The 18,134-nt window shown below is 40.3% G+C and overlaps 1 protein-coding gene across 1 annotated transcript; it reads right to left on the bottom strand.

Moving 5' to 3' along the window:
- Window positions 1-1,732: 1,732 nt before the first annotated feature.
- On the bottom strand, window positions 1,733-17,336 carry CALM2 (calmodulin 2). The gene is made up of 6 exons (XM_033175791.1): window positions 17,196-17,336; window positions 11,525-11,555; window positions 4,350-4,493; window positions 4,159-4,265; window positions 3,636-3,771; window positions 1,733-2,446 (listed from the first exon to the last, which is right to left on the bottom strand). Exons 1-6 carry the CDS (start codon window positions 17,196-17,198, stop codon window positions 2,418-2,420), a joined length of 450 nt encoding a protein of 149 aa, XP_033031682.1. The 5' UTR covers window positions 17,199-17,336; the 3' UTR covers window positions 1,733-2,417.
- Between the last annotated feature and the right edge of the window lie 798 nt (window positions 17,337-18,134).

The raw sequence follows: 18,134 nt of genomic DNA, 5'->3' as shown, positions 1-18,134 counted from the left end.
GTGCAGGAGTCCATCTCAAAAAAAAACAAAAAACAAAAAACAAAAACTTGAAGGTGATATCACAGTCCTGGATTACAATAGGATTATGTTGTGGGTAGGAAGCACTGGAACTGAGATTTGAACCCAGCTCATTATGACCACAACTAAATTATACAATCATTCTACACTTGTTTCCTGTAAAATCAAGATGCCAAGACTTCATGACTTTTGCAAATATTTCAACAATAGAAGTGACCAATTATGACATACAAGAGCGCAAAAAATGTTTTGCCTACCTTTGTTGTCCTTGTTACATATACCTTGATATCAATTTACATAAACCTCATTGTTGATACTAGAAAAACACCAATTGACTGCCCAAGTCCCTCATCTTTCAGGGTCATTAACTGGTTTAATAGCATAATTAATGGAACACTTAACGCAAATGCCAAGGACAATGCTAATTGCCTTTCATTATTTCACTTAACTTTTTAAAAAGCCCCACTCATAATCCCAGCACTTTGGATGAGGTGGGAGGATCACTTGAGCCTAGGAGTTCAAGACCAACCTGGGCAACATGAGTCCCCGTCTCTACAAAAAAACAAACCTTGTTTGGATTTCCTTTCGACAAAACTTACTACATCCAATTAAGGGGAGTAGAGTACACATCTAAAATCTTCCTATTTAACTGATTACCTGAGTTTCATGTGATACCATTAGGACTCAGTGCCTGTAACTTCCCTTGCTCTAAAACACTAATAGTAGTATTAAAATAGTCAATGGGGCAGTAACCTGCCAAATAATGAATTACCCCTGGGAAATTAAAGACCTTGTGGCTATAATAACCAGGTAACAATTACACTCAATGTTTTAATCTTGGCTCTGGTTTGCTATGCAATCTTTCATTAAGCATTTAAAAGGTAGTTTTAAAAAATAAAAACCCTGATAACCATGTTTGGAGTAGCTCAGATTATAGAGAAAGCAATGATAGAGGCCAGCAAAAACTAAAACAGGTGTAGTCATTGCCAATTTACTCCTAAAGACATCTTTTTTGTAAAATGTTGCAGATGGGCAAGCTGAAAATTCTCATCTTACAGAATTAAAAAGCATAATGAATAAAATATTAGCTAATAGAAGTAAAAACTATAAGGATGTTTACCCCAACTAGATTTGGTGTTTTTTTTAAACATGCAAACATTTAAAACATCATTGCACAGCTTAAGTCAATGTGGACAAATGCCAAAGTTGAAAAATATAAAGGTAAGAAACAGTAAATACCTTCTTTATACCAATTCCCATGCTAGGTACACTTAAGTTTTTGTCTTTCATTTGAGCCTTTTGAAGTTGTCAAACACAATCTGGATAAAGAAACAAAACAAAAAACTTGCCCCTCTTTTCCTGTGACTGCCACCATCTTGTTCTGTGGGCACAGAGGGGACCCACAGGTGTTGTGGGCCTAACACAGTAGCACAATATGACAGGCATGGTGGTGGAGGAATGGGCATGCATGATGGCGGCCCCTAAAAAGTGACCACACTAAGCCAGCCCCACAGATCCCCATCTTTTCGGTCTTCCTCCTCCATCTCTCCTTAGTTACACCCCTTATTTTGTTCCTCTTATTTTCTGTGCTACCCTCCCTCTTTTCTCACTTTTCCAATCCTTTTTCTCCTTCCTTTCCCACCTTCACTATTTCTGCCACCCATCTCCATACACTTCCCCACACAAGAAAAAATTATCTAGATTATACCAAGGAGAAACCAATGCCGTATTTTATTTTCAAAATTATTAGACTTTAACAGTTAAATGACTCAGATGTAGAGCAACCATTGGGTAAATTGTAATTTTTTTATTGGAAAACAAATATACAACTTGGAATGGATTTTGAGGCAAATTGTGCCATAAGCAGATTTTAAGTGGCTAAACAAAGTTTAAAAAGCAAGTAACAATAAAAGAAAATGTTTCTGGTACAGGACCAGCAGTACAAAAAAATAGTGTACGAGTACCTGGATAATACACCCGTTTTGCAATAGTGCAACTTTTAAGTACATATTGTTGACTGTCCATAGTCCACGCAGAGTTACAACTCCACACTTCAACAACAACATGCTGACAGTTCCTAAAGAAAACTACTTTAAAAAAGGCATAACCCAGATGTTCCCTCATTTGACCAACTCCATCTAACTTTAGATGTGCAGAAGGGCTTAGATATATCCAGAGTAAGCCACATGCAACATGTTACTTGATCAATTTTCTAAAATAAGGTTTCAGGACAATGACAGTAAGATAAGGGAAGAAAACATGGAGGAATGAAGTCCTAATTACTATACATGCATATTTTTTTGACAGTAGGGAGAAATCTTTTACAGATAAGTTACAAACAAAGAAAAGGCAAATAAACAATTTTGTACAAGAAATTTAACACATTCTGTACAAGGTCTTCACTTTGCTGTCATCATTTGTACAAACTCTGAAAAAGAAGAAAGAAGAAGTACACAAAAAAATTGAGTCAATAGCAAAAGACAAAAAAAAAAAAAAAAGTCACATTTACTCAACCACTGAGTACTCTTTCCATTCCTCTCTTTCCTCAGAATTACCATTAAGTACAGAGGGAAGCGAGTTTATTCCCCAGGCTGGAACTTCATTAACCGTAACAATTCAGGATTATTAGTAAGAGCCAAATTAATGCTTTAGATAAGCTAATATAAAAAGAGCATTCTTGGCTCTTAGTTTAGACTTGAATTTTAAGTCTGCTGGAATACAAGACAATAATGTAAATTTCAGTGCTATGAGCTAGATTTAATTTTTATAACATTAAGTTTTATGCTCTTTTCTAAGCAGTTACATCATGAAAAAAATACAAAGTTTTACTGAAAATCCTTCAATTTCTATTTGCCTTGCTTCATGATATGGCCATCTCAAAGTTAATACATCCGATACTTCTGAAGTACATGTAAACTTCAGTTTGCCAGGCGCGGTGGCTCAAGCCTGTAATCCCAGCACTTTGGGAGGCTGAGACGGGCGGATCACAAGGTCAGGAGATCGAGACCATCCTGGCTAACACGGTGAGACCCCGTCTCTATTAAAAAAAAAATATAAAAAACTAGCCGGGCGAGGTGGCGGTGCCTGTAGTCCCAGCTACTCGGGAGGCTGAGGCAGGAGAATGGCGTGAACCCGGGAGGCAGAGCTTGCAGTGAGCTGAGATCCGGCCACTGCACTCCAGCCTGGGTGACAGAGCGAGACTCCGTCTCAAAAAAAAAAAAAAAAAGAAAAAAGAAAATACAGTGCGGGGAAAGAAAGTCACATTAATAGGAAACTCAGAATAAGTTTGCTTTCCATATTGTTCCACAATCCAACACAAACACTGTACAGTGCTTCTCAAACTTTACATATGAATCAACCAAGAATCTGGTTAAAATGCTGATTCCAGGTGTAGGGGTAGAACCTGATAGTAAATATTTGTAAATTAAGTTCTCAGGTCAGAGCAATGTTGCCTAGTCTGAAGACAACACTCTGAATTTTAAAAAGGTTAAATATAAGTAGCTGTTTCAGCATCCTAATTTGGGGGGAAGGGTCACTAACTTTGATAGTTACCTAACAAGCACCTCTTATCTTAAAAATCAAAGTAAAGAACGAGGTGGTGAGATTGAAAGATTTACCTTCATAGTTTACTTGACCATCACCATCAATATCTGCTTCCCTGATCATTTCATCAACTTCTTCATCTGTTAACTTCTCTCCAAGGTTTGTCATCACATGGCGAAGTTCTGCAGCACTAATATAGCCATTGCCATCCTAGCAAAAAATTTAGTATAGTTTCTGAGTAAAATTACAGACTTGAGAGTTGGAATGGAAATTTATTAAGTTTACTACTAAATTTTGCCTTGGGGGAAAAATGTACTTTAGAAATGCATACCAATCTACACACATAGTTGACCTACAAATGTCATTAAGAGCCAAGCAAAATGTCCTATATTGAAATCACTATTTCCTAAGTGACACCTCCTTTGACAAGATTAATGCAACACATATATTAGAAAATCCATACAGAATTCTTAAAAAGCTTTTGCTTGATAATTAAAATATGTTGGTAAATCATCAAAAAAAAAAAAAAGTCTTCATAATGAGTCCTGGTATCTTCATTTCATCCTCAAAATTTAACGTATCCAGTCCTTGACCTACCTTATCAAACACACGGAATGCTTCTCTAATTTCTTCTTCACTGTCTGTGTCTTTCATTTTTCTTGCCATCATTGTCAGAAATTCAGGGAAGTCAATTGTGCCATTACCTGAAATGGTTTAGTTGAAACATCAAACAGAATTATAAATATCATTTCTTCATCCCCTCCCACCCCCAAAAATTAAAGACTTACCATCAGCATCTACTTCATTAATCATGTCCTGTAACTCTGCTTCTGTGGGATTCTGCCCAAGAGACCTCATTACAGTTCCCAATTCCTTTGTTGTTATAGTTCCATCACCATCTTTGTCAAATAGTGAAAAAGCTTCTTTGAATTCTGTTTGAAAGAAAGACCACAAACCAAATACACAGATTAGCAATAAAATGTAACCTAAATGAAAAGTATTAACTCTTAAAGCCTACTCAGTGGTGGGATCATGCCAGTGACCAGCCACTGCACTTCAGCCTGGCCAAACTGTAAGACCCCATGTCTCAGAAAAACCCAAAAAACTTTTAAAGGAAAAATACCAGTGGAGGTAGCATCTGAAATGTGACTTTGATTCCTAAAGATTACCTAATCTTTATGATACCTTATGATAATATTTCAAATATATCTTTGGCCAATCATACAACTGTACTTTTATGCTGATCTAAGTAAAATTATCCTAGGTTTACAGAGGAAAAGAACCAAATCCCCAAATGACTGGCTCCTCTACTATTTGTCATTGAAGCTGCTCTGCGGAACATAATTCAAAATTACAGACCTAACCTAACAAAACAAAAATAAGACTATTGGTACCCAAATATGTATTTCTACAGAGTAATTAGACTGTTTCTGTATACTGTGTTTAGTTAGAGTCAGCCACTAAGTCTAAATCAATCACCTACTAAATTGAAACAGGCTACTTTCCCTTTCTAGTAAGGCAGGAGAAGGGACTATATAAACAGTCTATAACAATGGGCGATCAAGATATCAATGTCCAGTATTAGCTAAATGTATGTCACTGAGAACAAAGATCATTTTGAGCTTTCTTTGGAATATTAAAACCCCAACCTTATACAGTGAAACAGATTATTCCTTAAGATCTTGTTGTGATAGTATGTTCCTTCTTGTTTTTTGTTTTTTTTTTTTTTGAGACGGAGTTTCGCTCTTGTTGCCCAAGCTGGACTGCAATGGTGCAATCTCGGCCCACCGCAACCTCTTCTTCCCAGGATCAAGCAATTCTCCTGCCTCAGTCTCCCAAGTAGCTGGGATTACAGGCATGCACCACCACGCCCAGCTTATTTTGTATTTTTAGCAGAGACTGGGTTTCTCCATGTTAGTCAGGCTGGTCTCAAACTCCCGACCTCAGGTGATCCACCCGAAGCCTCAGCCTTCCAAAGTGCTGGGATTCCAGGGCATGAGCCACTGTGCCCAGCTACCTCAGCCTTCCAAAGTGCTGGGATTACAGGGCATGAGCCACTGTGACCAGCTATATGTTCCTTCTAGCACATCACTACATTACATGGTAACCTGCTGGTGCAACACTCCAGACTACCTGGCTTCATTCACCATTTACAGATTAACAGGCCAGGTGCAGGGGCTCACATCTGTAATCCTAGCACTTGTGGGAGGCCGAGGTGGGTGGAATGCCTGTGCTCAGGAGGAGTTTGAGACCAGCCTGAGCCAACACGGTGAAACCCCATCTCTACTAAAACAAACACACACACAATTAGCTGGGTGTGGCGGCTGCACGTGTAGTCCCAGCTACTTGGGAGGCCGCAGCAGAATTGCTTGAACCCAAGAGGTAGAGGCTGCAGTGAGCAGAGATCTCGCCACTGCACTCCAGGTTGGGCAACAGAGCGAGACTCATCTCAAAAAAAAAAAAGAAGGGAAGAAACTAAAACAGACTAACTTTGATACTGCAAAGTTATACCAATGAGTAAATAATACAGCTAGTATTTTCCAAGTAAGTTGTTTTCCAGAGGATATTAGACCCTATCAGCAAAGGAATACAAAAAGTTTCCAAGTTCATGGAGCCATTAAGCTTTCCCAACATAGCCATACGTTTGAAAATGTATATGTGGGCCGGGCGCGGTGGCTCAAGCCTGTAATCCCAGCACTTTGGGAGGCCGAGGCGGGCGGATCACAAGGTCAGGAGATCGAGACCATCCTGGCTAACACAGTGAAACCCCGTCTCTACTAAAAAGTACAAAAAACTAGCCGGGCGAGGTGGCGGGCGCCTGTAGTCCCAGCTACTCGGGAGGCTGAGGCACGAGAATGGCGTGAACCCGGGAGGCGGAGCTTGCAGTGAGCTGAGATCTGGCCACTACACTCCAGCTTGGGCGACAGAGCGAGACTCCGTCTCAAAAAAAAAAAAAGAAAATGTATATGTGACACATGTTTAAGAAATGGTGTACCTTCTTTTCAGTCTAAGGCCAATTTATTCCCTGCCTGTTTATCCCTACTCCAATTCGCATACACCTTCCAGTTTCATTCCATACTACCTCTTCTGTGGACTCAACTATTCTTCCACTCATTTGCCCATTACCACATAAATATCTTTACATCGCTTAGCATAAAACTAAACTGAAACCTTAGTTATATTTTAAGTGTTTGCCCTTATCCCTCCCCAAATTTTGGAAGGCACTACTATTCATACCAGTTTCCTCTCTTCTAACAATCTATCCACTATTTTAAAATGACATACAGCTCCAACTCATCACCTGAAAATGCTGAGTTTACCAATGACCACTAGTCAGTCACCCAATCCATCAAGTATGTTTCAGTGTGAAGCCATGCGGCATAAAAACTAAAATGAGACTTTGTAACTTGACTACTGCGTTAGAATTTCCTAGCTCTGTTCCTTCTTCTGGCAATGCAATCTGGACAAGTTACTAAACCTTTTCTGCCTCAGCGTCCTCATTTCTGTGAAATGGCATTAATGTGCCCAGTATGTACAGCAACACAGTATACCAGCCCACAAGGGGTGTTCACCTGGTCATCCCTCATAAAAAAATTAGTACGTGTAAAACACGTACAACTATGTCCAACAAACAAATACTTAATAAATGTCAAGATAAAGATGATCTCATTTTCTTGCAGCATCCAAAACTGTATGGAAAACCTCTCAAAACTTCTCTTAGCCTTCATAACAGTACTTTGATTTTCCTCCTACCACATACTGCTAAAGACTCTTACTCCTGTCTCTTATGTCTAGATGTGACCAATTTTATCCTTTTTTTCGCACTCCTGGGCCATTTCATCTATACTCACAACGAAGGTATCTTTAGTCTACTCATCTTGCTCAATAAATATCTTTATTTCTGGCTGTCTACAGGATATATCTCCCCTGGCTGATCACAAGCAAAACGTATGAAGATGAATTCTATACTCAAAGCAACCCTAAAGATACTAGCAAACGCCCAAGAGCCACTTTTAACTCTTTCCATCTGAAATCTGCCAACAAGTCTCGAATTCTACCATTTAAATACTGCCTAATTTTTCCTCCATCTCTACAATCAGTATTTTGGTTCAAGACTCCATCATCCTTTGCTGGGGGGGCTACTACAATTGCCTCCTAACTGCATTCTTTCTTATTTAAATATTACTGGTTTGTACAGGAACTCATCTAATACCTATCAGAAAGTTCGTTCCACACTAACTGATTTTATGCAAATAGTATACAGCGCTAACCTAGATCAACCTAATGACAAAAATAGATCAGGGAGTCTCCACCTACAAATAGCACAATTGATAAAGACATTTCAATTTTACTGTTTTTAAACAGAATGTAGAAATATCTAGAAATACATATATCAGCGTTCAGACACATTGCACCTTTCACCTAATATAGGTTACAAGAAAATTAAAGGACTGTGAGGTATGTATTTGTTTATATTACATTCTCTACTATGGGTATCTTTTAACACCACCATTAGGTGCATAAATTCCCAATGTTTAATTAGCAGTAGTCACCTTTCTATTATACAATTTAACAAAAAGCTGAATACTGGAAGATGCATAGTGTAAGATTATCTATGTATAACTTTCAAGAAATTTAAAAATCTAATAGCACTTAAAATGTTTGCTAGAATAAGTAAAATGCAGAAAAGAAAACCGTATCTATGCTAATACTATTTGTTATTCATTCAAGAAAGGAACAAATAACATTTCTTTTAAAGGTCAAGGTTTATTCCAAATTTCTACTTGTATTTTATACTCAAGAGTAAAAAATACCTGTAAAACCTCAAAATAATAAACCCCAAAGTAAAATTTCAATTCACCTGCCTTTACAGTTTACCTGTACTTCAAAACTAGCATAATCTTTATGTACAGAAGCATATAATTCTAAACAGTAACTCCCAGGAATGACTTGAAATATAAATCCAAGAGTCAAAACCTAAATATACAATAAAGAGAACAGGTCCCGAATGCCACAGAATAGCTATCTTCTACATAATTGATAGGTATAAGGAACCTACCAAAATCCATTTTAGCTATGATCAAATTGAAATTTTCAGAAAAATCTATTACTCAAGTTTTATTTGTTCATTAGCAACCCCAGGGCCCTTCCCTAATTAGTTTATTACCTAGACATACAATTTTATTAAAATAACATGTTTTTAAAATTTTATTAAAATAGGTTATCACAAGACAATTACAAATCAAATAACTGTTTATTAACTTCTATTTCTTCACAAAATTCTGAACTTAATAATCCCTTAAAGATCATGTATTGGAACTCTTTTGGCATTTCATGCAATTGTTGCTATACATTGAGTAACATTAATATTTTTGTCAAACAAATTTGGACCTTGAAAATTTAATGAAAGTTTAGGTACAGATTTCTTAAGGAAAAATTACTGTACATTTTTCCTATCAGTCTTCCAAAAGTCAAACACCAACAACTAATGACATCATGGCAGAGTTATCAATAAAATGAACTTGTTAGTGAAGTCATACTAGACGGAGGTTGCGCCACTGCACTCCAGCCTAGGCAACAAGAGTGAAACTGTCTCAAAAAAAAAATTAAAAAATAAAAATGCTGCTGGGCGTGGTGGCTCATGCCTGTAATCCCAGCACTTTGGGAGGCTGAGGCGGGTGGATCACGAGGTCAGGAGATCGAGACCATCCTGGCTAACACAGTGAAAAACCGTCTCTACTAAAAATACAAAAAATTAGCCGGGCGTGGTGGCGGGCGCCTGCAGTCGCAGCTACTAGGGAGGCTGAGGCAGGAGAATGGCGTGAACCCAGGATGCAGAGCTTGCGGTGAGCCGAGATCACGCCACTGCACTCCAGCCTGGGCGACAGAGCGAGACTCCGTCTCAAAAAAGTAAATAAATAAATAAAAAATAAAAATGCTATCATTCTCATATTCAATAGACAGAAACTTTTTTTTTTTGAGACGAAGTCTCGCTTTGTCGCCCAGGCCGGAGTGCAGGGGCACGATCTCACCTCACTGCAACGTCCGCCTCCCGGGTTCAAGTGATTCTCCTGCCTCAGGCTCCTGAGTAGCTGGGATTCCAGGAGCACACCACCACGCCTGGCTAATTTTTGTATTTTTAGGAGAGACGGGGCTTCGCCACGTTGCCCAGGCTGGTCACGAACTCCTGACCTCAAGTGATCCGCCTTGGCCTCCCAAAGTGCTGGAATTACAGGCGTGAGCCACTGCGCCCAGCCAACAAACTTTCTTTTTAAACAGTTGTGTGTTTAGGAGAGCAGAAATGACCATCAACTATGCAATAGACACACTGATTAATACATTTTCTACCCTAAAGTGAACATGTTGTACTGTGTACAGTATGTGCCACTACCAGACTGGGAATATTGAGAAATGAAAGGCAGGTGTATTAGAGAAGGTCAGAGTTTAAGACTGAAAGTATTAGATAGCCTAAGATAGTCTGGGAAGGAGACAGTATATTTATAAAAAAACTACTTCAGAAAAACATTTTGATGATACATTTACTTTGTAGAGATGGGGTCTCACTATGTTGCCCAGGCTGGTCTCAAACTCCTGGGCTCAAGTGAACCTGCTGCCTCAGCCTCCCAAAGTGGTAAGATTACCAGCCATCAGGCGCAGTCTGTTTTTCTTGAGGAGACATGAGATCAAATCGGTGATACCTTTAAAACAGTGTAACTCAACAAAAAAAATTATTCCCAAAACTGTTTGCTTTTTGTTAACATTCAATACATGTAATTTACCAACCTCAGAAAGTAAACACTAAGTCAAATTACACAATAAATAAAAATAAAACCTGCTTAAATTTGTCTTTAATACTAATAGCTTTCTACCTACAGTCCTATCAAATAGTATTTGTGATGAATATTTGAGGCGACTAGTGTAATTCTGGTATTCCCCAAATTTCTATATGCTTATGGAAGTGGGGAGCTTGCTTTAAATGGGCTATATAGTTCCAATTGGGCTTCTCACAGTTTTCTCCAGCATTAGAAAAAGTTCTCAAGTGCTTTTGAGCTCTTATCAAACCCTTCCTGGTTACTATGAAAACTGTGGCAGATAAACTGCTTGGTGCTCATGCTAATAAAAGTCTCTAATGAAAACAAAGGAATAGTTTGCAAAGCATTTCAACATTACAATTTAAAAAAAAAAAAAAAAACAACTCCAGCAAGGGGGGAAAAAAAGTTTCCCCAACATTGACATTAACCAGCCATCTCAAAGTATAAGGATAAATCAAAAGTATTAATGTTCTATGGCATGGCATAAAGAGAACACGACATCAGGTTTTATGTAATAATTTTGCATACTTCCATAGCAAACTAAAGGGGACAATATTTAAGCAGCTTCATTTCAACAGCTGTCACTGCTTTTAAAAGAAAAATCCATATTGCTACAGTGACATTTATAAAATAGAATGCCAACTTCTTAAATTTTTTCACTTGAGAAATGATTATTCCGATTGATTATATATGCAATTCTTAGGTTAAAATATTAGCTCATTTTAACAAGGGTAAATTCAATGTTCCTTTTTTGATTCTCCATTTCAAGCTGCCTTAGTTACTTCTTAGCCCTCTTTTCTTGTGGAGACTGATTTGAAGTTAGAGTGTTAGCTAGACCAGAACTCCTGAATACTAAGGTAGTCTTCAGAAAACAAAACAAAGACCACCACTATACCACCAGGCTCCAAAGTGTATCCACGCAGACTAAAATACATGTCTTTAATTACAATTAGCCCTGCACATCTTCCACCGGCAAGTTTACAATCCCACTTGCCAAAGCAGTTTGAATTACTGTATTGTATTACACCCTTATGTCAGTATACATGACATATACCAAAGTCAATTATTTCACACAAGTCTCTTATTCTGACGTTGGCTATTCAATTAATAGTAACAATCTAATGGGTACAATCTAGCTGAGTATTTCTCACCTGCAATCTGCTCTTCGGTCAGTTGGTCAGCCTACAAAGAGATCGAAGAGATAGGTTAGTGACTTGAGTATGTAGATTAGCAGTTATAGAAACAAGTTTAAAACCTTTCCAGGGTTTTAAACTGTTTCATTTACTGTTTCATTTAGTTCCAGCAACAAACACATCTGGGTAGAAAAGGCACACATCTGGTTTTCTTATCTTCAAAGCTAAGCTGTCTTAACTCCAAGTTTAAGATATACAAATACTTCAGAATATTTTTGAAAGTATAATTTAGAATCCAATAGAAACATTGCTTCCTTTTTCAACGTTAGAATAGCTAAACTTAAGCTCACTTCTATGCCAGATATAAATCACCAGAAATTCCCACTGAATCAAAATGCTTCAGGATCACAAAATGAAAATTACTCCCACAAATGGTTAAACACATCGTTTTGAAATTAAAGTGATCTAAAAAAAAAAAAGGCACAACAAGCTTTTATTCCTTCTCACCCAGCAGACAAAATGCAAAGAATCCAGAGCTCCAAACTAATACTTACCAAATGTTTAAAAGTTCAGCCATCCATTTTCTCTTGGTTTTTAAAATCCCAAAGTAAGCCTAAGGCTTGTGATGTTTTTTAATAGCACTTGGTTTTCTTCAGAAAATATTTTCTGCCATTTGCTAAAACCCATTATAAATTTTGTCCTTATTCAATCTTAATAACAACCTTATAATCTTATTATCCCCTATCTTACAGATAACGCATGAGGCTAGGGTTAAGTGGGAGTGGGGCAGGCAAAATTAGTAGAACCAAGATAAAGCACTAAGGTGTCAGACATACCCAGTAACTTTCAGCTTTTAATTCAAAGCACCATAATATATAAAGATGATTGCAAAATATCCATACTCCTTGTTGTATTCTTTGAACATACACTTTCTTTCACCGCTTATCAGTATATACATCCATGAAGCAACTCCTTATGGGGCATTGAGAAGCACAGCCAAGAAACAGCTTCCTATCTAAAATCCCACGAACATAGAAGTATACAATGATTAATCCATTCATTTATTTATAGGAAAAGAAAAATAAACGCTGCCTGACTTTATTCTTTTTAAATGAACACATCCCTAGGAAAAGTAACGCCTTAATGTGGAATGGCTTCACATTTTCTCTAGGGCACAGCATGAGAAAATTCAAGAAGGAATCCAGAAAGTAGTTTATTTTCCCTGCTCAGCAATTTTTATTTGACCACGATGTAAATCAAATTCATTAAAAAAAAAAAAAAAAGCTGGTAACTTAAAACTGAAGAGCCAATAATTAAGTTCAAATACAGAGTTTGTAAAATAAAAAAATGTATCCACTTTTATCCCTAAAGTCCAAATCCTCCACCAACAAATATTTGGTGTGAAGTCAGTCACAGATTGTTTACCCAAGGAATAAGGTTTAAAATCCAGTAAATCTACTGAATTATTTACTTTGTTATAATAGAAGCTACGTAACTTCAGTTTATTGCATTTTGCAGGACTTCCATCATTTCTGAAAGGAAGGGCAACCTGGCATTCATGGCGTGGGGCGGGGGGGAGCATCAAGTTCTGAGTCACAGGCTAGTATCCCAGCTCTGGCATTTAATAGCTGTGTGACCTTGGACATGGTACTCAACCTCTCAGTCAACTTCATTTGTAACACAAGAATAACAATACTTACCTTGCAGGGTTGTTGTGCAAAGTGAGATGCTATGTACAAAGCTAACCTAAAGAGTTAAATGGCAACCATTATTTTATATAAATTAACTAAACAAAGAACCTACAATGTTAAATATCAACCTGACTAGCTCAATTTCCACACAGAATGTAGGCATGCATGGCATTTATTAAGCCATCTATTCAATGTTAACTTTGTTTAAGCTGAGAAAATTTATGCAAACTAAATCCACAAGGTGCAACCCAGGGACAAATGCAGCAGGTGACATCACTTCAAAACTTAAAGTTGAGCTAAGTGTGTGGCAGACACTGTAACCTGTGTGAGAGTTGAAGGATCCCGTACTCTGTACAGGAAGGGAGACAGGTTTGTTCTCTCTACATGGTGGGGGCGGGGCGGGGGGAATGGGATTTTGGGAAGGCTACTGTATATGAAACATGAGCGGCCTTAGGAAGAAACGAGGATGTTAGCAAAAGGAACCACTGTCCAATTTTGCTTGGAAAGTCAAAATTTAGGGACCTCATACCATCTTATCTACCTCCAAGCAAATGCAATCTTGGAAGAGATCACAAAAATCAGCTTCAAGGAATGAACTAAGCACCCAAGAGACTAAATTACTCATATAACCTGAAAGCTCTCAATTTTGCTTGGAAGGTTGACAAGCTTTTTGTATTTACTACTTATCCAGAGTTCAGGTTTTAGAATAAACTTTTACCAGCAATATCCAGAATAAAGCCTACCATAAATCAAGGAGACTTCCTAGCACTAACTTTCCCAACTGCCACAAAGGCGAATAAATTTGGTTCTTCCCTCTGTTTCCATGGAGTGCCATTTTCTTAGAACCAGAAGAATTCTACTTTGGGGAAAACTCAAGTTCATTAACATGTATGTTTATCTCAGTAAAGTGAATAATAATTCACTAGAGAGATGACTTGTTCTTTCTCCCTTATTTCTGTAGCTATTGATATAATTCTTCCCACTGCTCTTGCCACTCCAGAGAAAGTTCTAGGCATTAGTATATACTCAGGTTTCTCCCTAGACCTCCTGTATTAGAAAGGATGTTCATTTTGGAGAATCACAGGTGATCTGTCAACACGAAGAAGCACGAACCTGTATTACATTAGTGACCTGAAGTGAATACATTAAGTACCTATTAAACATTTCCTACATGCCATTCAAAAGTATGCATGAATACTGTAGGAGTTTATCTACTGAAAGGTGGTTAAAAGAAAAACAAAACTCAAGTTCTTATCTGAATAAATGTGTGAGCCCATAGGCTTGAAATGGAACACGAACTGCTATCCTTCAACCATTCCTGTCTGTTCATTCCCATCAGGTGCTACTTTGATACAACAAAGGATTCCTATGTGAAGTTTTTTCTACAATTACGGAAGCCAGGATATTTGTTTTACCTATATCAAAAGCAATCTAAATTATTTCGTTAGGGTAAAAAGACAGCTGATTTTGAAGAATAGTACTTACATAGCATCTCTCACCAAAAGATCACTGGAACAAAATGGCTTCATAAAAATTAGGGCTATTACTAAAGGCCTAAATTCTAGCTAAAATTCTCTATATTTTAAAAGAGCCAACTCCTTTGATCTTCTAAGCCTAACAGAAACAGGCCTTGGCACTTACCGGAATAATTATTTAGAGTCAAGTGACAAAAATTTTCTACCTTTTTACATCTTTTACTTACCTAATCACCCTGGCCTCAAAGTCCTCTTGAAGCAATCCCGTTTTCACTGAGCATATGTTGACTACATGTAAACTCAAGAGTTACATGAGCAATCTTACTTAACTTCCATATAAAATTTTTTACACTTTAACTTGGGGTCCTAATTTTTTTATTTTTTGAGAGACAGGGTCTCACACTCTGTTGCCCAGGGAGTGCACTGGTGTGATCATAACTCACTACAGTCTCCAACTCCCGGGCCCAAGATGATCCTCCTGCCTCGGCCCATTGAGTAGCCAGGACTACACGCACAGGCCACTATGCCCGGCTACTTTTTTTTTAATTGAAGTCCTAATTTAAAATCTCAGTCCTCAATTATGAAGTTATCTGAGGGCAATTTTCAAATTTACTAATGGTATCTCTCAATCTGTATTGTTTTTTTCGACTTTGTCTCTTCTAGTAAGAGCTGCCAATTTAACTGAAAACCCCCAAAGCACCAGTGATGCAAACAGTAACTACAAAAGCTTAACACTGGGCAACGGACCACAAAAGTGTGGATACCAACTCCACCAAGAAAAATCTATTCGAATTACTAATTATGAAAACTGATTAAAGAAAACTTTAACCTTCATTTTAAAAAATAGCTTACTCCACAACTTGTAATGTTTATTATATATGCCTATAACTACATCTTAGAGAAAGCAAATGTAACCAGCACATTCAAATTCAGAATATTTAAAATATCAAGATAAAGCGAATCCATCAAACTTCAATGAACGCTAGTTTTATTTAAGGTGAACTCCTCTCCCCACACCCATACAGGCTGGAGGTTTCAGTTGGCAAGGATCCCCAACTCCTGTTTAAGATGTCACCTTGCCTCCTGGACACACCCATCGCTGTAACCACTTGGCAGAAGGAACCACAAAGTAAGTATCGCAGATGACCGCCCTCATTAGGGTTTTTTTTTTTTTTTTTTTTTCAGGAAAGAACATGATCTCCAGTCTGAGGTGACCGGAAAATGCTTAAAAAAATTCCCTGCTCCTCCCCCCGCAAACACTCTTCCATCACAGTATTCGACAGACAGACATCATACAAATGAAGTGAACGTTAAGACGACCTGGCAACTTCTACACGGAATTTAGGGGTCGTTTTCAAAGCAGCAGAAGGGGAGCAATGTTTTTATGTGGTCGTGGTTCTTTAACATTAGGACTGCACACTGTTTTCAAGAAAAGGATAGAGACAGGGGCTTTTCAAAGGCATCCGTCCAATTGTTTTTACAAGACGGACTTTCAGAAGGCAGTCACTCCGGAGCTTGCTTTCCTCAGGCGGTGAACAGGAAACGCCTTGTAGAACCCCAGCTGGAGCCGAACACTTTCCATAACAGGATGTATACTGCGAGGATGCGCCCCTGACTTCAGGGGTAAAGCTAATTTCTTTCAACGACACTTTAAAAAGCAATTTTTTAAAAAAGCATCCGGCCTGCGTGGTGGAAGACGCCCCAGGGCCCAGATGGAGCAGGAAGATTAGGGTTCCCAGAGGCGGATGGGAAACGGTCGAGGCCCCCCTCCCCCTCCCCTCCCGGCCAACGGCCCCGCAGCGCCGCGGGGATCTCCGCAGTCCTGCAGGTGCCAGCACAGCAGCTGGAGCTCGAGCGGGGCCTACCGGGGCGGCGGCGGCTTCGGGTCCCACGCGGCGCTCGCCCGCCCCGCCCCCACCGGCCGCTCCCTGCGCCGCGCGGGCTCAGCCCACACAGCGCGCCGCCCGCCCGCGCGCCCCCTGGATCCCGGCACGCGGAGGACGCGGGCTAACTGCGGCGCCGGCGTTCGCCCCAGGGCCCCGCGCGCTCCTCCCGCCCCCTGGGCGCATGGCGGCCGCAAGCAGACAAAGGCGCTTCCTGGCGCCGGCACTAACCGTCCGTTGGGGAATTTGAATCCGGCCCCAGTTTGACCTTTCTAGACGCCCGACAGAAGGCTCTCTGCGCTCCCTCTTTCCCTTCCTTCACTTTCTCTCCTTCCCATGCACTGGGCTGTCGCTCATCCCGGACCCATCCTCCTCCAGCCAAGCCTCCGAGGAGCTTCACCACCTCAGGAACTGTGCGTCCGGCCCTCAACTCACTAGAGGAAGCCCCCCTGAGGAGAATGGGGGTGGGGGAGCACCTGCGACACAACCGTCGCGGGCATCCCTGGCCTCTTTCGCGCCATCCCTCTGGCAGAAACCACTCCTTGAAGGTGTAAGGGAGGCGAGTTTCCTTTCTTTAGTCAATTCGCTCCAGTTTCTCCCCTCCATAGGCCCAGCGCCGGCAGCTCAGCGATGCACTCACCATGCTGCAAGCGCTGCCGGTTTCCGAGACGCGACCACACAACCACTCAGCTCGCTCGCTCCACTCGGACTAATTCTCCTCCTCCGCCCCCAGCGCCTCATAAACACCTCCCTCCAACAGATCCCTCCGCCGCATCCAGATAACGGAACATCGCAAACGAGTCCCGGCCAACCCCCTCCCCTCAAACTCTTCCCGGGACCCCTTTCTTCACAGTTATTTGGTCGATGAGGCAAGAAATCAAGGAAAGTGGACGAACGGATGACGTAAGTGGGTTTCATTTCCCAGCGAGCCGTTAAAAGGCCGGTGGAGCGGCTCCTGAGGGGCGCTACTTTGCGGCGCGGAAGAGCATCGTGGCAGCGATGCGTAACCCTATGGTCGTTGAGCCGGCCTCTGATTGGCTGGTTGGTACCTGCAATGCGTCACTCGAGCTCGCAGCCGCCGCCGGGACGGTGCGGTTTGTGCCGTTGCTGCTCCGGCCGCGCTGTCCTGGCAACTGCGCCAGGCGGGAGAGTCGCTGGGTTTGCGCTTGGCTGGAGAACCTTCCTCTTCCACTTATCCTTCCCTGCCACACTCATCCACTTTCCCGCCCCTTATTGAGGGGTAGAGGAAAACACCTTAAGCCGATGAAGAATGGAAAACAACCTAAGCCTAGTGTTTTGGCCTCATGGAAGCCGCACGTTTTTCATTTCACCCACTCACAAAACCCATGTAAATCTGGATACGGGCAAATGTAGCTGTTCAGCTGACAGGGTAATCTCAAAGGGTCTTCCGTTTATACTTCCTCTTCGCGTTCTTTGCCAGGGGTAATTTACCGGAAAAGAAAAGTCACTCAAAAGTCCCAGTATCCGAGATTCAGTGAGATTAGTCTCTCCAACTGGCCCCTTGTTATCGTGGGGTAAAAGGGTTCTGGATTGGACAGAGCTGGGCATGAGTTAGCTG

Source organism: Trachypithecus francoisi, unplaced genomic scaffold (assembly GCF_009764315.1).
Source record: "Trachypithecus francoisi isolate TF-2019V2 unplaced genomic scaffold, Tfra_2.0 Lachesis_group17, whole genome shotgun sequence".
Classification (NCBI taxonomy): Eukaryota; Metazoa; Chordata; class Mammalia; order Primates; family Cercopithecidae; genus Trachypithecus; species Trachypithecus francoisi.
The sequence above is the reverse complement of the archived record's forward strand: the minus strand, read 5'-3'. Positions and strand labels throughout refer to the sequence as shown.